General features: G+C 42.7%; 1 protein-coding gene across 1 annotated transcript; it reads left to right on the forward strand.

The window, feature by feature from the left end:
* Positions 1–22,860: 22,860 nt before the first annotated feature.
* Positions 22,861–23,880, forward strand: LOC119308662 (vegetative cell wall protein gp1-like). The gene is made up of 2 exons (XM_037584791.1): positions 22,861–23,148; positions 23,273–23,880. The coding sequence occupies exons 1-2, from the start codon at positions 22,899–22,901 to the stop codon at positions 23,650–23,652; spliced, it is 630 nt and encodes a 209-aa protein (XP_037440688.1). The 5' UTR covers positions 22,861–22,898; the 3' UTR covers positions 23,653–23,880.
* Positions 23,881–26,768: the final 2,888 nt, after the last annotated feature.

Below are 26,768 nucleotides of genomic sequence, written 5' to 3' on the forward strand. Positions count from 1 at the left end.
TACCACTCCCTCAGATCCTTTGCGGAGAGCTCGGGGAGGAAGGTGGCCCGCTCTTTCCGCAGCGCCTCAAGCCGCTGCGCTTCGGTCGACTTCACAGCTTTCGCAGCCTTCCCCTTTCCGGGCTTCGGAGCCATGGCGAAGGCGGTGGGGGGAGATCGACGGCGCTAGTAGTGGCGGCGGCGACGGGGGCGGAGTGCTGCTCTCTTTCGACTTTGGAAGCGGAGGAGGGCGGCGGAGGTTTCTGAGATTGCAACAGCGAATAACGAAGATGGAGGAGATGCCCCTGTTTCCTCTGCTTATAAAGAGGGACGGGGCGGATGTTTCGGCCTTCCAAGTAAACAACCTCCCCCGATTTCACCCACGACGCCGCGTTTGACGCGTGCCGTTCTGGGCGTGCGCGGCGGGAGCGGAGAGATATGCGGCGTGACCTAGGCCGTGCGTGCCCGTGCACTGTTTTGGGCCTGGCCCAACAGCGCTCGGCACCGTGTATGGCCCAGGCCCGGGGGCTCGTGTCGGTGTACTAGAGTAGGGGTACTCTAGTACCCCGAACTTGTGCACGGGCAGTCGCAGCATCCCGCGGCAAGGCTTGCCGGGTGACCGCCAAGACCCTCCGTGGCTCCCTTGAAGACCATTCAAGAACAAAGTACTCAAACCAAGGCCCCGGCAAGAGGAGCTTGCCGGGAAGGCCAACCAAGGCCCCAGCAAGAGGAGCTTGCCGGGAAGGCCAACCCAGGCCCCGGCAAGAGGAGCTTGCCGGGAAGAGACAAGACCCCAGCAAGAGGAGCTTGCCGGGAAGGCCACTCAAGGCATACCAAGAAAGCTTGCCGCGACGCGCCCTGCGTCCCAGCAAGGCCCGGTGAGCGATAAGCTCCCAAACACGACAAGACGACGACCGCGGCAAGGAGCTTGCCGCGGGGAACCCCCACTTCGTGCCTGCGCTCCAGCACACCTGCTAACGTGTCGCTCTAGGACTCTCCCAAGCACATGTGGCAGGGGGCTGTGCAGCTAGGGGTGCGAGGTGGCAAGCGGAGATGAAAAGAAGGCCATCGTGGCAAACGGTGGCGCTCCTAAGGGTCACTTTTTGCACTGTTTAAGCAACTCAGACAGGCATTTAATGCCCTGGTCCCCTGCCGTCAGAGTTAGGTAGGGTGCACTGTATCCATAGTAGCGGTAGCTGCACCTACCACATCCTTTTCCATTTTTACCCTTCTTGTCTATGTTGCCCCCTGTCGGTGACCCCTTGAGAGTATAAAAGGAGGCCCATGCGCAACGTAGAAGGGGTTCAGCTAGTTCAGCCAGTTCGGCTCATTCAACACCAGGAACACTCTCACGCTCAGTCTGGCAGCGTCCGTCGCTCCTGAGCAAGAATTCAATACACTCAAACAAGCAGCAGCAGGGTTTTACGCATCCGTGCGGCCCGAAGCTGGGTAAAAATCGCTCGCGTGTACCGCCTCGATCCCCTCTTTGTGCGACCTCCGCCCCCCGCCGAACCGAAAGGGGCCCTGTCCCCATAGGTGTTGGTGGAACCAGCATCCCTGACACAATCATCATCAAAACAAAGGGAATATCCTTTTGCAAGAGACTAGTGAGAGGCCTATAAATTTTAGAAAAGTCTTTGATAAATCTCCTATAGAAACTAGCATGACCTAGGAAACTACGAATAGCTTTTATATCTTTAGGATATGGCATTTTCTCAGTTGCATCAACCTTAGCTTGGTCCACTTCAATACCCCTTTCAGAAATTTTATGACCCAAGACAGTGCCTTCATTAACCATAAAGTGGCACTTCTCCCAATTCAATACAAGATTTGTTTGTTCACATCTCGGCAAAACTCGCTCAAGATTGCCTAAACAATCATCAAAAGACTTCCCATAAATAGAAAAGTCATCCATGAAAACCTTAACAATCTTTTCACAAAAGTCAAAGAATATAGCAGTCATACATCTTTGAAAGGTAGCCTGTGCATTACTTAACCAAAAGGCATGCGTCTATAAGCATAGGTTCCAAAGGGACAAGTAAAAGTGGTCCTTTCTTGTTCAGGTTGAGAAACAGGTATTTGTGAAAAGCAAGAATATCCATCAGGGAAGCAAAAGTGTGTGTGCTTAGATAATCTTTCTAGCATTTGATAAATAAAAGGCAGAGGGTAATGATCTTTTCTAGTTGCTTTATTTGATTTTCTAGAATCAATTAACATTCTATAGCTTGTAACAATTCTTTGTGGAATATGTTCATTCTTATCATTAGGAACAATAGTAATACCTCTTTTCTTAGGGGCACAATGAACATGACTTACCCATCTACTATCAGCTATAAGATAAATTATACCTGCTTCCATAAGCTTTAATATTTCCGTCCTTACCACTTCTTTCATCTTCGGATTTAACTGATGTTGGTGATCAACAACAGGTTTAGCATCAGGTTCCATATTAATTTTGTGCTGACATTGAGTGGGACTAATACCCTTTAAATCATCAAGAGTATATCCAATAGCAGTCTGGTGCTTACTTAGAAGTTTCAATAATCTTTCTTGTTTAGGTTCTGAAAGGTTAGCACTAATAATAACAGGATATATCTTCTTTTCATCAAGATAAGCATATTTCAAAGTGTCTGGCAACTATTTTAATTCAAACACAGGATCACCTTTAGGTGGAGGAGGACCTCCTAGAGTTTCAATAGGCAGATTGTGTTTAAGCAGAGGGCGTTGTTCAAAGAAAATTTTATCTATTTCATTTATTTCATGCATATGTAAATCATTTTCATGGTCTAGCAAATATTGTTCTAAAGGATCAGTAGGTGGAACAACAATAGAAGAAGGACAAATTAATTCATCCTTAATAGGCAATTCTTTTTCATGAAGATTTCTACTAAACTTGGAAAAAATAAACTCATGAGACTCATCACCAAAGCTAACACCAACAGTTTGTTTCTTACAGTCTATCTTAGCATTAACTGTATTCAAGAAAGGTCTACCAAAGATAATGGGACAAAAGTCATCTTGTGGGGAACCAAGAACAAGAGAATCAGTAGGATAATTTTCCCACACAAGACATCAACATCTCTAACAATCCCAATTGGTGATATGATGTCTCTGTTAGCAAGTTTAATAGTAACATCTATGTCTTCTAACTCTGCAGGTGCAATGTCTTTCATAATTTCTTGATAAAGGGTGTAAGGAATAGCACTCACACTAGCACCCATGTCACATAAACCATGATAAGTGATCTCCTATTTTAAGTGAGACAACTAGCATGCCAACAACAGGTCTATGTTTATCCTTTTTTATCAGGTATGGCAATTCTACCAGCTTCTTCATAGAAGTAAATAACAGGTCCATCTATATCTTATTCTAGGATATCTTTAACTAGAGCAATACTAGGTTCAACTTTAATTTGTTCATCAGGTTTAGGTGTTCTAATAAAACTTTTGTTAAGCACAATTGAAACTTTAGCATGCTCCTTTATCCTGACAGGGAAAGGTGGTTTCTCAATATAAGCAGAAGGAACAACTGGATCAACATTATAAAGTATAGTTTCTTCTTTAACTAGTATTTGTTATTTAATTTCTTATTTAATAGGTGCATGATGTTTAAACAACTTTTCATTAGGGAGTTCAACCTGAGTAGCAAATGATTCACAAAAGGAGGCTACTATGTCAAAGTCAAGTCCATATTTAGTTCTAAACTTTTGAAAAGCATCGGTATCCATAAAAGATTTAACACAGCCATATTTAATTTTCATACCTGACTCTTTACCTTCATCGAGTTCCAAATCTTTAGAGTTTCATTTAATTCTCTCCAAAAGATCCCACCGGAATTCAATAGTCTTCTTTAGAAATGAACCAGCACAAGATGTGTCAAACATGGTTTGATCATTGTGAGAATGCCGAGCATAAAAATTCTGGAAAATAATTTCTCTTGAGAGATTATGATTGGGGCATGCATATAACATTGACTTAAGCCTCCCGCAGCTAGAGCGATACTTTCTCCTTCATGAGGCCAAAAATTATATATAATTTCCATCACGATGACTAGATGCATAGGATAACATTTTTGGTGGAACTCCAATTTCAAACGATTCCAGTTCCATGATCCAATATCATCACATAGCCTATACCATGCTAATGATTTTCCCTTCAAAGATAAAGGGAAAACCTTTTTCATAACTTGATCCCTGGGTAAACCTGCAAGCTTGAACAATCCACAAATTTGTTCTACATATATCATGTGCATATCAGGATGTTCGGTTCCATCTCTTGCATACGGATTAGCTAGTAGTTGTTCTATCATACGAAGGAATTTCATATTCAATATTTTCAGTAGGTGCAATAAGTTGAGGGGTAGCTAATTGTGGTTACGGACGATGTGAAGATACCACGAACAAACCCCTCAAAGGATTGTTTTCCATAGTAACAAGTGACAATAAATTTCAGCAAACTATATAAATATTTCCTTACCAAATTCCACTTACCAAAGGCGCTTCACTCCCCGGCAACGGCGCCAGAAAATAGCCTTGATGACCCACAAGTATAGGGGATCAATTGTAGCTCTTTTCTAAAAGTAAGAGTGTCGAACCCAACGAAGAGCAGAAGGAAATGACAAGTAGTTTTCAGTAAGGCAATGTCTGTAAGTGCTGAAATTGTAAGTAGCGGAGTAGTTTGATAGCAAGATAATTTGTAACGAGAAAGTAACAATATTAGTAATAAAAGTACAGAAAGTTAGCCCAATACTTTTGAGGCAAAGGATAGGCCAAAATGGTCTCTTATGATAAGCAAAGCGTTCTTGAGGGTACACGGGAATTTCATCTAGTCACTTTCATCGTGTTGGTTCGATTTCTTTTCGTTACTTTGATAATATTTGATATGTGGGTGGACCGGTGCTTAGGTGCTGTTCTTATTTGAACAAACCTCCTACTTATGATTAACCCTCCCGCAAGCACCCGCAACTACGAGAAAAGTATTAAGAATAAATTATAACCATAGCATTAAACTCTTTGATCCAATTGGTCCCTTATTGAATAGCGCATAAACTAGAGTTTAAGTTTCTATCACTCTCGCAACCCACCATCTAATTGCTACTCCACAATGCATTCCCTTAGGCCCAAATATGGTGAAGTTTCATGTAGTCGACATTCACATGACACCACTAAGGGAATCACAACATACATACTATCAAAATATCGAACACATATCAGGTTCACATGATTACTTGCAACATGATTCCTCTCGTGACCTCAAGAACAAAAGTAACTACTCACAAATGATAAACATGCTCATGATCAGAGGATTATTAAATAGCATATTGAATCTGAACATTTAATCTTCCACCAAATAAACCATATAGTAATCAACTACAAGATGTAAACAACACTACTAGTCACCCACAAGCACCAATCTATAGTTCCGGTAACAAGTTTGAACTCAAGAGATGAACTAGGGTTTGAGACGAGATGATGCTATTGAAGATGTTGATGGAGATAGCCCTCCCCAGGATGGGAGAGTTGTTGGTGATGATGAGGACGATGATTTCCCCCTCCGGGTGGGAAGTTCCCCCGGCGGAATCGCTCCGCCGGAGGGAAAAAGTGCTCCTGCCCAAGTTCCACCTCGAGGCGGCGGCGCTTCATCCCGAAATTCCTCTCCTTATTTTTTTTCTAGGTCAAAATGACCTATATACCAAAAGATGGGCATCATAGGTGGGCCGAGGAGGGCACAACCCACCAGGGCGCGCCCAAGTGGGTTGTGCCCACCTGGTGGGCCCCCTCTGGTAGTTATTTACTCCAATAATTCTTATATATTCCATAAAATATCCCCGTGAAGTTTCAGCTCATTTGGAGTTGTGCAGAATAGGTAGCCTGACGTAGCTTTTTCAGGTCCAGATTTCCCAGCTGCCGGAATTCTCCCTCTTGGTGTGTACCTTGTAAATTATGAGAGAAAAGGCATTAGAATTACTCCAAAAAGCATTATTATGGATAAAAACATTATAAATAACAGTAAGAAAACATGATGCAAAATGTACGTATCAACTACCGTGCCAACCCGGCGCAGTACTACCGCGGCTTGAGCAGAAGCAAATAGTTACTTCTGCACCCTGGTCCAGTACTACCGTTGACTTAAAAACTACTTTGTTTTGTCACACCCAATCTCATTTCTACTTGTTTCGTTCGGTTTTGGCCTTGGTCTCTGCAATAATCCTTCTCGCTCTTCTCGTGTGTTTGTGTTGTGTGTCTTAGATGGTGGCTCCAGTTCCAATGCAAGGCACTCGAATCCTAGCCGTGACATGAGCTCCAAGTGCCTTTGCAACCAAGAAGCTCCCGAGGGGTCCAGCACCCCACAACGCAACGTCAAGACCACAGCTACCAAGACCAAGGAGCCAACTATTGGCATGGATGAAATGCCTCAAGAAGAGTTTCTGATTCGAAGAAAGCTCAACCCCTACATCAAGCCAAGGGAACTCAACAGGGGCAATGACCTATTTTGGACCAAGTAACAAAATCTCATCTACCTAGATGTGATCAAGGCCAAGCAAAACATCTACGTACTTCTCCAGTGGATTGACATGGAACATCTGAAGAAGAACTGGGCATATTTTGGTGGCCTCTGGATTTGGTGGAGTAGTTTGATATTGAGGGGATCCTTAACCTTGACTTTGACCCGGAGCTTGTGGCTCAGTTCTTTGCATCTGTCCACTTCCACAAGGATGAGAAGCGGACCATGACTTGGATAACAAATGGGAAGAGGATGACTATTGAGTGGAAGGAGTTCATGGATCCGTTGCATGTTCGTGATGAGGGGCTAGAGGTGCCCATTGGTGTCTGCCCGCATGCCAACCTAGAGTCTGCGCCCAAGAACAAGCTTCAACCCCACCTTGTTGAGAAGATGCAAGAAGTCTTTTTGTGCTGAGCCCGTTCCTTGACATCATGCACCAGATCTTCTGCAACTCTCTTTTTCCTCGCATAGGCGACAAGGACAAGGTGCACTCCAATCTTGTGGACATGATGCTTATTTGTGAGGAAGCCCGTCATCGCCAACCTGGACCACTTGATGTCTCTCATATCATGTGGTGTGAGCTTCTGTTTGCTGTGTTCCACTGGTGCAGAACCGGGCTTTAGCGCCGGTTCGTAAGGGCCTTTAGTGCCGGTTCCGCAACCGGCACTAAAGAGTGGGGACTAAAGGTCCCCCCCCTTTAGTACCGGTTCATCACGAACCGGCGCTAAAGTGCCACCATGTGGCACGAGCCAGGCCCGGGTGCGTGTAGGACATTAGTACCGGTTGGTAACACCAACCGGTACTAAATGTTTGGGTTTTTTTGTTTTATTTTTTATTTTTCCTTTAATTTTGTGTTTTCAATTTAATTTAGTGATTGTTTTACATTATAATGAGTTGTTAAATCATTAGGTGAAAGTACCGCAGATTAGTTTCGACTGGATGCATGTGGATCCTAGCTAAGTGATCAAGTATATGCCATATCCATATTATACTTGATCACCTAATTAATTAGGTGATCAAGTATAATATGGATATGGCATATACTTGATCACTTAGCTATAGGATCCATCCAGCTGAAACTAATCTGCGGTTTCTTTCATAAATGATATAATAACTCATCATCATCATCATCATCATATTAATATAAAAACTCTTGCATCATATCATCAACAAGAGTATACTAGCTAGCTAAAAATCATCATAGTCATCATTACCACTATTTAATCATCATAGTCATTACCTCTATCTAATCACCACCAACACTAGCTTAAAGAAGAAACATTCACTTGTACCAGAAGCAAAGATATCATCGAGTTCAACATGGTCATGATATTATAAGCGTTCATATAACACCACAAAAGCAAATCACTCTTTGAGATTAAGTTCAGGATGAAGAACACGGACATGAGAGGACAAGTACTAAGAGCATGAACTAGCTAAATCGCTCCTGCTCCTCTCTCTCAGGTAAAATAGCATAGAACATGTATAGCTCTCTTGATTCATCATACTGGAGCATGCAGATGAACCTGTCTCCTAATCGTGGGTTGCGCTTCTCATTGCTGCCCCCTAGTACTTCTCTGCGATCATTAACAATTTTGCTCCAATCTTTCACTATTAAGCATTCATCGCTTTTAGAAATCCTGAATGCACTCATGTGCGATGTAGGATATCTTGGCCGTAAGCTGACCATTGACATGCGACCTTTAGTCTCGATCCACTGAGGCACAACTTTCATCGGGAGTCCCTGTTGAAGAACATCGTATAGTAATTAATATACTTAGCAATGAAAGTTTAGCAAAAAAATTATGTATGCAAAAGATGCACTGAGGACAAATAGTAAAAATCTTACCATCATTCCTAAATAGATGTGACCATAGTTCAATACGATCACTATTGGTCGCACGTTTTGAGTACTAACATTTCTAAGTGCAGAAAGAAAATTTGTCTTGACAGTATGAAGATCCTCAAGCCATGAAACATAATGACTTATCTCCTCGCAGTTTAGTTCAGCTCCGGGACAGTAGTAGGTCCTGTCTACCAAGCGCCGGACATGTTTGCTTGAATGGAAAAAGCTGTCAATAGAAATTAGTTGTCAACTATTTTTGAATAAATAATATCAAAGACATAAATATGGTTGAGAAACTCACATAATGGTAGAACTGGAGGCGTCTGTACATCGACCCAGATGTCTCTATTACCTTCAATATCATCTTCCGGACGAATATAAAAGCTGATAACCATATCAGGCTTAAATGCATAAGCCTTGCATAGTGCTTGCCAAGTTTTGCATTCAAAATAGGTGTATGCGTGTGCATTGTATGCTTTGACGTTGAAAGTATAACCATGCTCGGTTTTCAGGTAAACTCTCTTTACCGGTTGGAGCCACCAACCGGTACTAAAGGCCAATTTTGGCCAAGTCAAGCGGCGGGAAATGGCCGCCTTTAGTACCAGTTCGTTACACCAACCGGTACCAAAGGCACACCCATTAGTACCGGTTGGAGCCACCAACCGGTACTAATGGTTGTGCGCTGCCACCCGCAGTGCACTAGTTTTATTCCCGCCTCGCCGAGCGAAGGGCAGCCGCACTGGTTTATAAACCCAGCCGTGGCTGCTCCTTCAAACTCCTCTATATAGCAGGCTTCTGGGCCTAACTAGGGCGCGCTGCCCTGTGAGCCTGCCGGCCCTTCTGGGCCTGAATTTGCACACCCTAGGTCTGGTAGGCCCACTGGACAGCGCCCCAACAATTTTTTATATAGTTTTTTCTTTTCTGCATTATATATTTTCTTTTATTTATTTTTGAGTAATTTTTTATATAGTTTTTTCTTTTATGCTTTATTTATTTTCTTCTATTTATTTCTGAGTAGTTTTTTTGCTGTATTTAGTTTCTTTCTGAATATTTTTGTTTTAGCTCTCTAAACAAATTGGTAAATGACTGAAAAATAGCAAACGATGTCAGAACATGTTGGAAATTGATGACGTCGCTTTGAATGCTGCATACTGAACGCAAAAAAGTCTGGAGTTCAAATAAGTTTAAAAAAATGAAGTGCCCGTGTAATAGATGAGTTCTCATCCGAAACCCTGATACTCCGAAAGAGATTGTCCAGTTTGTACATGAAGTGCGTCTAGTTTTTGCCGTGACCCTCTCTACTCTTTCGCACATGCTATGCGGGTGAAGTGATGATACCATGCCAAGTTTCAACATTTTCAGAGTTCATTTTGTTGTGATTTACTGTTTCACGGTCATTTAGCTCTTTAAACAAATCGGTGATTGAAAAATAGAAAATGATGTCAGAACGTGTTGGAAATTGATGATGTTGCTTCAAATGCTGCATAATGCCGGCTCAAAAAAGTCTAGCGTTCAAATAAGTTTAAAAAAATGAAGTGCCCGTGTAACAGATGAGTTCTCGTCCGAAACCTTGATACTCCAAAAGAGATTATCCAGTTTGTACACAAAGTGCGTCCAGTTTTTGCCGTGACCCTCTCTACTCTTTCGCACATGCTATGCGGGTGAAATGATGATACCATGCCAAGTTTCAACATTTTCAGAGTTCATTTTGTTGTGATTTACTGTTTCACGGTCATTTAGCTCTTTAAACAAACTGATGACTGAAAAACAGCAAATGATGTCAGAACATGTTGGAAATTGGTGATGTCGCTTCGAATGCTACATAATGCCGTCTCAAAAAAAAGTCTGGAGTTCAAATAAGTTTAAAAAAATGAAGTGCCCATGTAACAGATGAGTTCTCGTCTGAAACCGTGATACTCCGAAAGAGATTGTCCAGTTTGTACACGAAGTGCGTCTAGTTTTTGCCGTGACACTCTCTACTCTTTCGCACATGCTATGCAGGTGAAACGATGATACGATGCTAAGTTTCAACATTTTCAGAGTTCATTTTGTTGTGATTTACTGTTTCACGGTCATTTAGCTCTTTAAACAAATTGGTAAATGACTGGAAAACAGCAAATGATGCCAGAACATGTTGGAAATTGATGACGTCGCTTTGAATGCTGCATACTGAATGCAAAAAAAGTCTGGAGTTCAAATAAGTTTAAAAAATGAAGTGCCCGTATAACATATGAGTTCTCGTCCGAAACCCTGATACTCTGAGATAGATTGTCCAGTTTGTACACGAAGTGCGTCCAGTTTTTGCCGTGACCCTCTCGACTCTTTCGCACATGCTATGCGGGTGAAATGATGATACCATGCCAAGTTTCATCATTTTCAGAGTTCATTTTGTTGTGATTTACCGTTTCACGGTCATTTAGCTCTTTAAACAAATCGGTGACTGAAAAATAGCAAATGATGTCAGAACGTGTTGGAAATTGATGACGTCGCTTTGAATGCTGCATACTGAACGCAAAAAAGTCTGGAGTTCAAATAAGTTTAAAAAAATGAAGTGCCCGTGTAACAGATGAGTTCTCGTCCGAAACCCTGATACTCTGAAAGAGATTGTCCAGTTTGTACACGAAGTGCGTCCAGTTTTTGCCGTGGCCCTCTCTACTCTTTCGCACATGCTATGCGGGTGAAATGATGATACCATGCCAAGTTTCAACATTTTTAGAGTTCATTTTGTTGTGATTTACTGTTTCACGGTAATTTAGCTCTTTAAACAAATCAGTGACTGAAAAATAGCAAATGATGTCAGAACGTGTTGGAAATTGATGACGTTGCTTCAAATGCTACATAATGCCGGCTCAAAAAAAGTCTCGAGTTCAAATAAGTTTAAAAAAATGAAGTGCCCGTGTAACAGATGAGTTCTCGTCTGAAACCCTGATACTCTGAAAGAGATTGTCCAGTTTGTACACGAAGTGCGTCCAGTTTTGAAGTGAGTGGCGGCCGGCGGGGGAGGACCGGCGTGGGGGATTGAGGGGGAGACCGAGTGAGTGGAGAGAGTGAGGGCGTAAACATGTAAAAATATACATCAAAAATACATTGATTATCAATGATCTTTTTGTGTACAATCTGAATAGTCAATATGAGTCCTCAATGGTTTAGAAACCGGTGAAGACTCATATTGAGTCCACAAATTATACACATAGAGTTCAATGAAGACCAAATGCTTGTGATAGTTTGAGAAGTAACATATTTAAGGTGGTAAAAATCTTGCTAGGGGAGCGAGGTGGGACTAAAAACATCCTGCCACAACCTCTTTACTACCGGTTCGTCCCACGAACCGGTACTAAAGGTGTTGGCCGGGCCCCAGCATCTTTAGTACCGGTTCGTGGCATGAACCGGTACTAAAGGTTTGCACTGAACCGGTACTAAAGATCTCCTCCCGCCTAGCCATTTGAACCGGCACTAATGGACACATTAGTGCCGGCTCAAATGCAAACCGGGACTAATGTGTCTCACATTTGACCCTTTTCTACTAGTGTTCCATCGTAAGGTGCCCATCTATGGACCTTATCTGCACCTCTTGATCTCAAAGACTTGGGAGAAGCTCTTTCCGGGTGAAGAGTTTCTTGCTCCCAGCTGGATTCGCCATGAGACCATTAAGCTACGCCAGAAGAACAAGTGGGCTAACACCACTACCCAGGCTGAGGCCGAGGCGACACGCATGGATGTTGATGATGATGAGTTTGAGGAGGAGGAGGCTGAGGACAGTTCGGAGGGGTATACACCTCCATCTACTGAGCCCTCTTGGTCTAAGAAGCTCAAGGCCAAGGTGAAGTCGCTGTTTTGCATGAAGGCTAAGGGGCAATACCAGACCCACATTGCTCAGAAGGAGAGTCACCAGCGTGACAAGAGCATCTTGAGGAAGCTTGGTGAGCACGTCTCGAGTGGGTCCGAGAAGAACATCACTCCCGAGGCTGCCTAGATGACGAAGCAAGGATATCAGTGGGATGAGATAGATGAGGAGTCCATTCCTACTGCTGAGGCAGATGAGAAGCTTGATGGGTGATCTCATCAGTGGGAGCTACCACCTGTGTCGTAGGTGTCCTCTCTGCCTTTTTGGTGTCTCGATGCCAAAGGGGGAGAGAGTGTAGGGTTTGCGAGTCTGGTGTCTCTTTGTTTTCGTTTTGTTGAATCTTCGTTGCTTTGGTTTGTTGGTTTGTGTTTGTGTGCATGTGAGACTAGGAGACTTATTCTAACATATGGTATGAGACATATGCCCTCAAGCTTATCCTTATTGTCTAGTATGTTTAGTAGCCTCTGAGCTTACTTTGTCTTGTGCCCATTACTTCATGCTCACTTACTTTACCTTGCCTCCGTGCTTAGTGTCACTTATATTGTTGCAAGGATTGCCTTGTCTATAAAATATAGGGGGAGTGTTGATCCTAGTGTGTGTGTGTTGTGCAATCCAAAGCATATCTATAGAATGCACACAACTAGGGGGAGCCCGTCTATATTTTATAGAGGTTGGGTTTGCTTATGTTCATTTTATATCCCTATGTGCAAATCCCGTATTGTAATCAATCCACCAAAAAGGGGAGATTGTAAGGGCATATTTCTCACTATGTGGTTTTGGTGATTGATAACAGTGCATTTGCGGACTAATCGTCTGCATTGAGCATTTCAGATATCTCATGTCTAGGCACAAGACGATTCGGTGCCCCTCGGAGCCTATCGAAGATGGTGGTTCTCCATGTTTCTTTTCGGTGGATTTGAGTCGTAGGAAAGTCGTACTATTAAGAGGGGGTCCACTTCGGAAAGGTTTGGGTGGAATCAACACGTACACATACGTTCTTTTGCACCACCTTTCCTTCGCTTCTTTGGAGCATCGTCTGTTTATCCTTGTCTCTGCGAAATGAAGGCTTCCAATTTGCTAGAGTATATGTGGCATGCGGTAGTACTGCTCAAGGGAGCAGTAGTACCATAGGGGCTTGCGGTAGTACCGCTCCTGGTAAATGGTAGTACCACTTCCTCTAGCCCTGACACTGGCGCATGCAGAAGTAGGCGCGGAAGTATTTTTTCACTTCCACCCCTTGATACGTCTCCAACGTATCTATAAATTTTTATTGTTCCATGCTATTATATTATCAATCTTGGATGTTCTATATGCATTTATATGCTATTTTATATGATTTTTGGGACTAACCTATTAACCTAGAGCCTAGTGCCAGTTTATGTTTTTTTCCTTGTTTTTGAGTTTTACAGAAAAGGAATACCAAGCGGAGTCCAATTGACGTGCCAATTTTTGATGATTTTTTATGGACCAAAAGAAGCCCCCGGAGTAAAAGAGTTGGGCTAGAAGAGTCACCAGCCATCCACGAGGGTGGAGGGCGCGCCCTACCCCCTGGGTGCGTGCTCCTGCCTCGTGGATGACTCGAAGACCCTCCTGACGTGAGACCGACGCCAAAAATTCCTATAAATACAGAAACCCCTGAAAAGAAACCTAGATCGGGAGTTCCGCCACCGCAAGCCTCTGTAGCCACCAAAAACCAATCAGGACCGTGTTCTGGCACCCTACCGGAGGGGAGATCTATCAGTGGTGGCCACCTTCATCATCCCGGCACTCTCCATGACGAGGAGGGAGTAGTTCACCCTCGGAGCTGAGGGTATGTACCAGTAGATATGTGTTTGATCTCTCTCTCTCTCTCTCTCTCTCTCTCTCTCTCTCTCTCGTGTTCTTGATATGGCACGATCTTGATGTACCGCGAGCTTTGCTATTATAGTTGGATCTTATGATGTTTCTCCCCCTCTATCTCTTGTAATGAATTGAGTTTTCCCTTTGAAGTTATCTTATCGGATTGAGTCTTTAAGGATTTGAGAACACTTGATGTATGTCTTGCATGTGCTTATCTATGGTGACAATGGGATATTCACGTGATCCACTTGATGTATGTTTTGGTGATCAACTTGCGAGTTCTGTGACCTTGTGAACTTATGCATAGGGGTTGGCACACGTTTTTGTCTTGAGTACTCCTCGGTAGAAACTTTGGGGCACTCTTTGAAGTTCTTTGTGTTGGTTGAATAGATGAATCTAAGATTGTGTGATGCATATCGTATAATCATACCCGCGGATACTTGAGGTGACATTGGAGTATCTAGGTGACATTAGGGTTTTGGTTGATTTGTGTCTTAAGGTGTTATTTTACTACGAACTCTAGGGCTGTTTGTGACACTTATAGGAATAGCCCAATGGATTGATCGGAAAGAATAACTTTGAGGTGGTTTCGTACCCTACAATAATCTCTTCATTTGTTCTCTGCTATTAGTGACTTTGGAGTGACTCTTTGTTGCATGTTGAGGGATAGTTATATGGTCTAATTATGTTATTATTGTTGAGAGAACTTGCACTAGTGAAATTATGGACCCTAGGCCTTGTTTCAACGCATTGCAATACCGTTTTCGCTCACTTTTATCATTAGTTACCTTGCTGCTTTTATAATTTCAGATTATAAAAACCTATATCTACCATCCATATTGCACTTGTATCACCATCTCTTTGCCGAACTAGTGCACCTATACAATTTATCATTGTATTGGGTGTGTTGGGGACACAAGAGACTCTTTGTTATTTGGTTGCAGGGTTGTTTGAGAGAGACCATCTTCATCCTACGCCTCCCACGGATTGATAAACCTTAGGTCATCCACTTGAGGGAAATTTTCTACTGTCCTACAAACCTCTGCACTTGGAGGCCAACAACGTCTACAAGAAGAAGGTTGCATAGTAGACATCAAGCTACTTTTTGGCGCCATTGTCGGGGAGGATAGGTAAGCGACACTAACACCCCGTCAACTAAGCTCTTTTCTGGCGACGTTGCCGGGGAGGTGAGTGCTTGAAGGTATATCTTTAGATCTTGCGAACGAATCTTTTAGTTTCTTGTTTTATCACTAGTTTAGTTTATAAAAGAAAACTACAAAAAATGGAATTGAGGATGCCTCATATGCTTCATCTTTTTAATATCTTTCGTGAAAATGATGGAAAGGAAAATTGTGCTCAAGTGTTAGAAGAAGAATGCATTAAAATGTTTGGCACTAAATATTTGAATGATGAGCATGATTGCAATGTTGTTAGTATGAATTCTATGAATATCCATGATGCTAATAATATGCAAAGCCACAAGCTTGGGGATGCTATGTTTGATGAAGATGATATTTTTGGTCCCCCAAGTTTTGATGAGCAAATTTACTATGATGAAAGCATGCCTCCTATTTATGTTTATTATGTTGATGAAAGTGGTTTTGGAGAGGTCATGACTTTATTTAGTGATGAATCCACTATTTCGGAAGAGGTACCAATTGATTATGAGAACAAAGTTGCTATCTATGATGATTATTGTGATGACATGTATGCTATAAAGAACAATGATAACCATGAAACTTGTCATCTTGATTTTAATTTTCAATCACAGGATAGTTATTTTGTTGAGTTTGCTCCCACCACTATTCATGAGAAAAAATTTGCTTATGTGGAGAGTAATAAAATTTCTATGCTTTTGCATCATGAGAATAATGCTTTATGTGATGGTTATATTCTTGAATTCATTCATGATGCTACTGAAAATTATTATGGAGCAGGAATATATGCTTGTAGGAATTGCAATAATACCAAGTTTCCTCTCTATGTGTTGAAAATCTTGAAGCTATGCTCGTTTTACTTTCCTATGCTAGTTGATTCTTGTTCCCATAAATTGTTTGCTCACAAAATCCCTATGAATAGGAAGTGGTTTAGACTTAAATGTGCTAGTCATATTTTTATGATGCTCTCTTTATGTTTCAGTTCTTATCTTTTATGTGAGCATCATTGAAATCATCATGCCTAGCTAGGGGCGTTAAACGTTAGCGCTTGTTGGGAGGCAACCCAATTTTATTTTTGTTGTATGCCTTTTGCTCCTGTTTAGTAATAAATAATCTATCTAGCCTCTGGTTAGATGTGGTTTTATGTTTTAATTAGTGTTAGTGCCAAGTAGAACCTTTGGGGAGATTTGGGTGAAAGTTAATGTGATCTTGCTGAAAAAGACAGAAACTTTGTGCTCACGAAAATAATTGTTAAATTCACCAGAACGTGATAAAATGCTAATTCTTTTTGAAGAAGATCAATATAAAAATCATCCAAGTTTCCCTAGTTTTTCAGAATTTCTGGAGTTCCAGAAGTATTAGAACAAACAAGATTGCTACACACTATTCTGTTTTTTGACAGATTCTGTTTTCTATGTGTTGTTTGCTTATTTTGATGAATCTGTGAGTAGTATCGGAGGGTATGAACCATAGAGAAGTTGGAATACAGTAGGTATTACACCAATATAAATAAAGAATGAGTTCACAACAGTACCAAAAGTGGTGATTTTATTTCCTTATACTAATGGAGCTTACGAGTTTTCTGTTGAGTTTTGTGTTGTGAAGTTTTCAAGTTTTGGATAAAGATTCGATGGACTATGGAATAAGGAGTGGCAAGAGTCTAAGCTTGGGCATGACCAAGGCACCCCAAGGTAATATTCAAGGACAACCAAGATCCTAAGCTTGGGGATGCCCCGGAAGGCATCCCCTCTTTCGTCTTCGTTCATCGGTAACCTTACTTGGAGCTATATTTTTATTCACCACATGATATGTGTTTTGCTTGGAGCGTCATTTTATTTTTATTTTGTTTTTCTTGCTCTTTGAATAATATCCCAAGATCTGAAACTCTTAAATGTTAGAGAGTCTTCACATAGTTACATAATTATTCAACTACTCATTGATCTTCACTTATATCTTTTGGAGTAGTTTGTCGTTTGCTCTAGTGCTTCACTTATATCTTTTAGAGCACGATGGTAGTTTTATTTAGAAGAAATAGATGAACTCGCATGCTTCACTTATATTATTTTGAGAGTCTTTAGAACAGCATCATAATTTGCTTTGGTTATGAATTTAGTCCTAATATGATGGACATCCAAGAGGGATATAATAAAACCTTTCATATAAAGTGCATTGAATACTATGAGAAGTTTGATTTTTTATGATTGTTTTCAGATATGAAGATGGTGATATTAGAGTCATGCTAGTGAGTAGTTGTGAATTTGAGAGATACTTGTGTTAAAGTTTGTGATTCCCGTAGCATGCACGTATGGTGAACCGTTATGTGACGAAGTCGGAGCATGATTTATTTATTGAGTGTCTTCCTTATGAGTGGCGGTAGGGGACGAACGATGGTCTTTTCCTACCAATCTATCCCCCTAGGAGCATGCGTGTAGTGCTTTTGTTTTTGATGACTTCTAGATTTTTGCAACAAGTACATGAGTTCTTTTGACTAATGTTAAGTCCATGGATTATACGCACCTCACCCTTCCACCATTTCTAGCCTCTCTTGTGCCGCGCAACTTTCGCCAGTACCATAACACCCACCATTACCTTCCTCAAAACAGCCACCATACCTACCTATTATGGCATTTCCATAGCCATTCCGAGATATATTGCCATGCAACTTTTCACCGTTCCGTTTATTATGACATGCTTCATCATTGTCATATTGCTTTGCATGATCATGTAGTTGACATTGTATTTGTGGCAAAGCCACCTTCATAATTCTTTCATACATGTCACTCTTGATTCATTTCACATCTCGGTACACCGCCGGAGGCACTCATATAGAGTCATATATTGTTCTAAGTATCGAGTTGTAATTCTTGAGTTGTAAGTAAATAAAAGTGTGATGATCATCATTATTAGAGCATTGCCCCAGTGAGGAAAGGATGATGGAGACTATGATGCCCCCACAAGTCGGGATGAGACTCCGGACAAACAAAAAAAAGGAAAAAACAAGAGGCCATAAAAAAAAGAGAAAAGGCCCAAATAAAAAATGAGAGAAAAAGAGAGAAGGGGCAATGCTACTATCCTTTTACCACACTTGTGCTTCAAAATAGCACCATGATCTTCATGATAGAGAGTCTCCTATGTTGTCACTTTCATATACTAGTGGGAATTTTTCATTATAGAACTTGGCTTGTATATTCCAATAATGGGCTTCCTCGAAATGCCCTAGGTCTTCATGAGCAAGCAAGTTGGATGCACACCCGCTTAGTTTCTTTTGTTGAGCTTTCATACATTTATAGCTCTAGTGCATCCATTGCGTGGCAATCCCTACTCACTCACATTGATATCTATTGACGGGCATCTCCATAGCCCATTGATACGCCTAGTTGATGTGAGACTATCTTATCATTTTTGTCTTCTCCACAACCGCCATTCTATTCCACCTATAGTGCTATGTCCATGGCTCACGCTCATGTATTGCGTAAAAATTGAAAAAGTTTGAGAACATCAAAAAACAATTGCTTGGCTCGTCATTGGGGTTGTGGATGATTTAAATATTTTGTGTGATGAAGATAGAGCATAGCCAAACTATATGATTTTGTAGGGATAACTTTCTTTGGCCATGTTATTTTGAGAAGACATGATTACTTTATTAGTATGCTCAAAGTATTACTGTTTTTATGTCAATATTAAACTTTTGTTTTGAATCTTATGGATCTGAATATTCATGCCACAATAAAAAAAATTACATTGATAATTATGATAGGTAGCATTCCACATCAAAAATTCTATTTTTATCATTTACCTACTTGAGGACGAGCATGAATTAAGCTTGGGGAAGCTTGATGCGTCTCCAACGTATCTATAATTTTTTTATTATTCCATGCTATTATATTATCAATCTTGGATGTTTTAGATTCATTTATATGCTATTTTATATGATTTTTGGGACTAACCTATTAACCTAGAGCCCAGTGCCAGTTTTTGTTTTTCCTTGTTTTGAGTTTACAGAAAAGGAATACCAAACAGAGTCCAATTGACGTGCCAATTTTTGATGAATTTTTATGGACCAAAAGAAGCGCCCGGAGTAAAAGAGTTGGGACAAAAGAGTCCCGAGCCATCCACGAGGGTGGAGGGTGCGCCATACCCCCCTGGGCGCGCCCCCTGCCTCATGGACGACTCGGAGGCCCCCCCCCCTCTGACGTGATACCGACTCCAAAAATTCTTATAAAAAAAGAAACCCTAGAAAAGAAACCTAGATTGGGAGTTCCGCAGCCGCAAGCCTCTGTAGCCACCAAAAACCAATCGGGACCCTGTTCCGGCACCCTGCCGGAGGGGGGATCCATCACCGGTGGCCACCTTCATCATCCCGGCGCTCTCCATGACGAGGATGGAGTAGTTCACCCTCGGGGCAGAGGGTATGTACCAGTAGCTATGTGTTTGATCTCTCTTTCTCTCGTGTTCTTGATATGGCACGATCTTGATGTATCGCGAGCTTTGCTATTATAGTTGGATCTTATGATTTTCTCCCCCTTTATCTCTTGTAATGAATTGAGTTTCCCTTTGAAGTTATCTTATCGGATTGAGTCTTTAAGGATTTGAGAACACTTGATGTATGTCTTGCATGTGCTTATCTGTGGTGACAATGGGATATTCACGTGATCCACTTGATGTATGTTTTGGTGATCAACTTGCGAGTTCTGTGACCTTGTGAACTTATGCATAGGGGTTGGCACACGTTTTCGTCTTGAGTACTCCTCGTTAGAAACTTTGGGGCACTCTTTGAAGTTCTTTGTGTTGGTTGAATAGATGAATCTGAGATTGTGTGATGCATATCGTATAATCATACCCGCGGATACTTGAGGTGACATTGGAGTATCTAGGTGACATTAGGGTTTTGGTTGATTTGTGTCTTAAGGTGTTATTTTACTACGAACTCTAGGGTTGTTTGTGACACTTATAGGAATAGCCCAATGGATTGATCGAAAAGAATAACTTTGAGGTGGTTTCGTACCCTACAATAATCTCTTCGTTTGTTCTGTGCTATTAGTGACTTTGGAGTGACTCTTTGTTGCATGTTGAGGGATAGTTATATGATCTAATTATGTTATTATTGTTGAGAGAACTTGCATTAGTGAAAGTATGAACCCTAGGCCTTGTTTCAACGAATTGCAATACCATTTCTCGCTCACTTTTATCATTAGTTACCTTGCTGCTTTTATAATTTTAAATTATAAAAACCTATATCTACCATCCATATTGCACTTGTATCACCATCTCTTCACTGAACTAGTGCACCTATACAATTTATCATTGTATTGGGTGTGTTGGGGACACAAGAGACTCTTTGTTATTTGGTTGTAGGGTTGTTTGAGAGAGACCATCTTGATCCTACGCCTCCCATGAATTGATAAACCTTAGGTCATCCACTTGAGGGAAATTTGCGACTGTCCTACAAACCTCTGCACTTGGAGGTCCAACAACGTCTACAAGAAGAAGGTTGCGTAGTAGACATCACCCCTACGCGGTAGTACCGCTCCCTTCGAGCGGTAGTACCGAGCCGGATTTTTGCACAACCCTAAACTCTGCGGAAGTAGCGACAGATGTAATTTATTATATCCATGCATTTTCCAGTGATAGTAGTGCCCTGCCTTGCGGTAGTACCACAGGGGCGCGCAGTAGTACCGCTCCGGTGGTTCTACCGCTCGTTGCCATGTGCAACAGGGCCTCACCTGGTCACTATCGCGCAAGCAGTAGTACCGCACCAGCCAGCGGTAGTACCGCGACCGTGTGCAGTAGTACCGCACTGCGCGGCTGAGTGAGGGGGGTAACAGTTGGATCTTTTTCCCCCACTATATAAAGGGGGTCTTCTTCCCCAAGAAGGCCACCTCTTCCCTCCCTAAGCTCCATTGTTGCTTAAAGCTTCATTTTCGTCCGATCTCTCTCCCTAGCCAATGAAAATTGTTCATTTTCTAGGGATTGGTTGAGAAGGCCCCGATCAACACTTCAATCAAGACAAATTTGCTTCCCCCCCACTAATCCCTTGCAGATCTTGTCACTCTTGGGTGTTTGAGCACCCTAGACGGTTGAGCTCACCTCGGAGCCATATTTCATTGTGGTGAAGCTTCATGGTGTCCTTGGGAGCCTCCGATTAAGTTGTGGAGATAGCCCCAACCTTGTTTGTAAAAGTTCGGTCGCCGCCTCCAAGGGCACCAATAGTGGAATCACGACATATTGCATTGTGTGAGGGCGTGAGGAGAATACGATGGCCCTAGTGGCTTCTTGGAGCATTGTTCCTCCACACCCCTCCAACGGAGACGTACTTCCTCTCAAAGGGAAGGAACTTCGGTAACACATTCTCGTCTTCACCGGCTCCACTCTTGGTTATCTCTTACCTTTACTTGTGCAAGCTTATTGTGTTGTATTCCTTGCTTGCTTGTGTGTTTGTTGTTGTTGCATCATATAGGTTGCTAACCTAGTTGCATATCTAGACAACCTATTTTGATGCTAAGTTTAATTTGGTAAAGAAAAACTAAAAATTGTTCATTGCCTATTCACCCCCTCCTCTAGTCAACCATATCGATCCTTTCAGCTTGGAGGAGATTTGGTCGTCGCCGTCATAGCCGATGCCAGAGGGGATACGGCCGCCGACGACGGATATGGACCACGTCAGCTTCTGTCGGGTGCTCCAGAGCGGCCAGTAGTCGGCCGCCAACCACCCCTGCTACATCGAGGTGATCATCGCGGCCTCTTTGCCACCACGACCGCAAGGTGTTTGACATTTTGCCCACAGAGGTATGGACAGTGGAGATGAATTTTTCTTCCACCACTTCATTTATTCATCGGATGATTCGTCCTCGGATAACGAAGATCTTGTGGAGGCGGCAATGGTCGTTCACGACCACATTGAACGACAGCTTCCTCGTTACGGATCTTTAAAATAACTTGGTTGAGCACATGTGGACTCATATTGGCAATCAATAGATGTATTGGTTCATTATGTTCATTCAAGACAATTTCGATTTGGTTGTAAAACTATTTTATTTAGAGACAATTTTGATTGAGTTGTAAAACTAATTTTATTTTCAGACAATTAATATTTGGACGTGCAAACTAGTTTTGAACACTGCAATATGAATATATGGGATTTTTTATTGCGGCGGACAGAATGGAGTCAAAGAATGCGTCCGCACGTTAGGCACACGGCCACCGCATCCGAGGACAGGTCCGAACATGACCCCATTACCCTAACCAAACGGACAGAATCCGGATAAAACGGACGTCCGCTTGGGGTCGTGAGCTGGAGTTGGCCTCATTGTGCCGTCCTCTCTCGTCTGAATCATGGTCTTCGCAACCAGGCCAAAAGAGACGGCATCCATTTTGACAGTCAAATCAAAGTACCGGCAACCAATGAACTTGATTGAATGAACCCTCACTTGTTGCGAATGCATGTGGATGGGCAGGATGATAGGCCACACTTTGGATGAGGACAGGACCTGTGTGTGTCCACCCCTATCGTTTGGTCCGTTCATTCCCAGAGAGGAACATGTCGACAAGGAAAAAGGAGTTGCAGGGCGATTTACACAAATATAAATATGTGGTCATGTCAAGCAGCAGGAACCGCACAAAAACCCGTGTACAGAAACGCTATCTTCTCGAAGAATTTTGCCACCCAGCTCTCGTCGCAACGCCGCCTGTGACGCGTCATGACAAACCCAAGGGACGGCCGACGGCACATGCATGCATGCCGTCTCGTCTCTGACAACGAAGGCGCCATTCATAAATAATCCGTTAAGCAGGCGCCGTTCAGATCAGAGGCGCTTCCATCACTCGAGAATGCGCGGCTCGCACCTGCTCCTGCTACTGGTGGCGCTCTCTTCATTCCACGGCCACCTCGCCGCCCGCCATGGCCGGAGGCACGCGCCTGCAGCCGTCGCCGTCGTAGGCTCCGTCCGCCCTGGCGGCGCGGCCACGGATGCTGCTTCTTCAGGTGCGCTATGTACCACGTAGTTCATGCTGCAAAGAGTCATCAGCAAGCTAGCTAGTGTTGCCGGCCGGCCGGGCGAAAGTACTAACATCTGGACACGATTCTTGTACCGTGTCGTCGATTCCAGGGGGGCCGGCCGCCGTCCGGTGCCACGACGGGACCGTCTGCAGCGAGAAGGGCTTGTTTTTCCCGCCGATTCCGCTCGTGCCGGAGCCGCCGAACATCGGGGGCGTGCCCATCCCGCCGAACCCGATCACGCCAGCGCCGCCGTCGCTCGTCCCGCCGGTGTTCCCCGCGCCGTCTCCGCCGTCCATCCTGCCGCCGCTCGTCCCGCAGCCCCCGCCAGCTTCGCTGATACCGCCGGTGCTGCCGTTGCCGTTCCTTCACCCGCCGCCTCCGCCGCCGCCGCCTCCGTCCATCCTGCCGCCGGTGCCCCTCCTCCCGCCGTTGTTCCCTGGCGTGCCGCCAGCTTCCTCCTCGAAGAACGGCCGGCCGGTGAAACCATGAGAAAGATGCTGGTCTTCCTGCCCTATGAGTTATCTATATATTGTGAAATCTTGTACTAGAAATACTCCACTTTATGGCTGTGCACTGTGCATGTGTCGTGGTTTTTGGTTTGTCTCCACCGATTGTATTATTTCGATTTTGGAGGTAATATCACCGTGATTTATAGAGCATCTTCATGATGTTCAGTCTGAAGTTAGAACTTTAAAGTTATGAATTTATGGTTACTTATGTTCTCATGCAAATACGATCACAAAGCGTGTACACAGGTGTATGCATCGCTTGCATGGCGCTAGGGGTGACTTGCGTTACACCATTTTTGCAGGAACACCCCTTACCTTTTTTCATAATTATGTTTGTATAAATCATTCACATGTAATAAGTACTGGTAATTAAGTTTGTGGGCCCCACTTGACAGTCGGCCTACTATTTCTACCTGTGTGGGACCCACTTGCCAGCGGATGCGAGAAAGATTTGAAGATCTAGAATTAACTGTGCCGTGAGGATTGGAACCAGCAACCTCTTTATTCCCGCCCTCGCCAGGAACCTCTTCACTCCCGTCGCCCGTGCTAACCACCACAATGGACATCATTTGTTGTCTAGAACTATATGTTGTTAATTGTTATATTATTCAACATGACAAATAATTCTTTTTTTTGTTGGGACAATCATAAATTCAACCATATACAAAGACAACGACGATGTTAATAATAAGCTTGCTCTAATATCGAGTTATCTAAACGAATTTAGAGGGTGCGTGAATTTTTTCATTCCGCTCAAGAAAACTTTGGTTGGTTTGAATTTCTATGTCAAAATGGACTTGGATCACTTACAATTAAAATCCAGTTTTGTACTGCTGCGGTAGATCAGTTTTCTTCACACCTCTAGGTCTAGAGTTCAAGTCGTGAGGCACACACATTTTGATTATTTTTGTACCAAATATGTTTTTTGGCAAAAATATAACCTACACAAGATTCAAACTTGGGCCAATTGCCAACTAATTAATGGACTAACCATTAGGATAGAAATGATATATTCATTATGCACTATATTTTCTTTTATCTAGATTTTTAAATTTAAAATTATTTGAATTAAGAAATTGCTATTTTGTCTGAAAGAATATTTGACCAAATTGAGGGTGAGCAATTTGATTTGCCATTCCGAAATCTGTACTTGTTCATGTGTCTAAGGAGAAGCACATCATTTTATATGTTTTGGCAACGGCGACTACTCAAGGATGAGCGGATTTTTCTCCCCATAATTTATTGAAATGGATTTTGAATTCAAATAATGTTGCCACTAAAATATATAAAATTGAAAACTAGAAAAGAACAAAGCTTGGGCACGTTCCAATGGTTAGTATAGCACATCCCCTAGGTGACCCCAGCTTGCAAGTTCGAGTTTCTCCCCATTGCATCTTTTTGCATGTAAATATCAGCTAAAACTGAAGAAGAAGAAGAAGAAGAAGAAGAAGAAGAAGAAGAAGAAGAAGAAGAAGAAGAAGAAGAAGAAGAAGAAGTGATGTAGACCATTGATATTGATGTGAAAATATAAGCTCAACCCTAATTTCACTATAAAGTAAAATAAGATAACTAGAAAAATGCCCGTGTGTTGCTACGGATGACAACGCAAGTAAATGAATTGAACCAATAGATGATTAAGATGCATGAATAACATAAAATGGAACAATGGTTTTTAATTTCTTGCTCATCCTTTTATAATCACTCTTGAAAAAAACCAATATTTAGGTTTCGAAGGCTTTCAAGATGAAATGCATGGTTAGTGGCATGAGGTGAAACTAAGACGAAGAAAATTACAGTCAACTATAGATAGGGTAGGCACATCCATCAGTTCTGTTTTAGTATGATATTTTGATGTCCAAGAGCAGAATTTTAATTTAGGAACTGCTCACATCTCTCTCAACTCCGTGCTTAATCAACTATGTGAAACGAGGTCTTTCCGGGATGCAATTTGGTGAAGCTGCCAAAGCTTAGCTTCGCGAATCCGGAATCACAAGAATGCCACCGCCAAGTCGAGTGATGCTTCTTTGTGAATTCCCCTTTTCATTAACCCTGTCAAAGTTCTATCTCAAGATGTCAGCCATTGTTCCCTTCTCATGAGCCTGCCACAGCCCAGCCACCAGCCCTCCGCGGTTGCCCTCTTCCACACCGATGGCCTCCTTCACAGTGTCACCCTCTACTCCGAAGTAGACCACCTCCCCGTCGTCTACCTATGCTCTCTTCGTGGCAACCCCTCAGCCCATGGAAGATGAGCAATGTGTCCCAAATGGTGCAGCTCCTCCAAGGAAGCTAGAGCGCGACATTGAAGCTTTGGCGCTTCTAAATAGGCTTACATCTCGAAAGTACCCTTCTGAGCTCGAGTTAAAATGAGGTCGTATGAACAGGAAAATAAAAAAATCTGAATTTTTTTTGTGGTAAACTTTGGCAAATGTTCCAAGTGCGTGTAAATTTTCATCTTGATATCACATCCGTGGATGGCGTAACATCATGCTCCAAAATGTTCTGTAAGTAGCAATTTTGGAGCGTCCATTTTGTCTTTGTGTCACTCCTTCCACGGATGTGATCTCATGATGAAATTTTGGAAGGACTTAGAACATTTGTCAAATTTTACCATTTTTTTTTGATTTTACTGTTCATTCGAGCTCAGATATTCCGCGTCCCTTACATCGTTGTTTCTTGCCCTGGAGTAGCTGCCAAGTGAAATATTTTGCATTCTTAACTTCAACAAAAATAAATTAGTATATCTACTCTGGTAATAGCTCATCTAAATGAATGATGTTTTTCATTCATATATTTTGCGCGTAAGCTTTAGTCAAGCTCCCACACAGATATAAAATCACTAACATTCAGTTGCCAATTCAATATTTCTCTAATGGGCCATTTTATTCTATATTTTCCTAGATCTAAAGTCAGGAGGGCTTCGGCCCCGTTCCAAGAAACCTAGCACCGCAGCGCCGCCAGGCCCCCGCTCCCTCGCTCCCTCATCTCTTCCTCCCCTGATCCAAGAAACCTAACACCGTCGCCAGGCCCCCGCTCCATCGCTTCGCCGTCGTTGGAGGGGCCGTCGGAGAAGTCCGTGTGTGCCCCAAGGAAGGTGTC

This window comes from Triticum dicoccoides, chromosome 5B (genome assembly GCF_002162155.2).
Source record: "Triticum dicoccoides isolate Atlit2015 ecotype Zavitan chromosome 5B, WEW_v2.0, whole genome shotgun sequence".
Taxonomy (NCBI): Eukaryota; Viridiplantae; Streptophyta; class Magnoliopsida; order Poales; family Poaceae; genus Triticum; species Triticum dicoccoides.

Excerpts from the sequence above, each read along its gene's own strand:
- LOC119308662 (XM_037584791.1), top strand. The coding sequence starts at position 22,899 with ATGCATGCCGTCTCGTCTCTGACAACGAAGGCGCCATTCATAAATAAT. Across the intron at positions 23,149-23,272 it reads CACGGATGCTGCTTCTTCAG|GGGGGCCGGCCGCCGTCCGG; the intron begins GTGCGCTATGTA and ends CGTCGATTCCAG.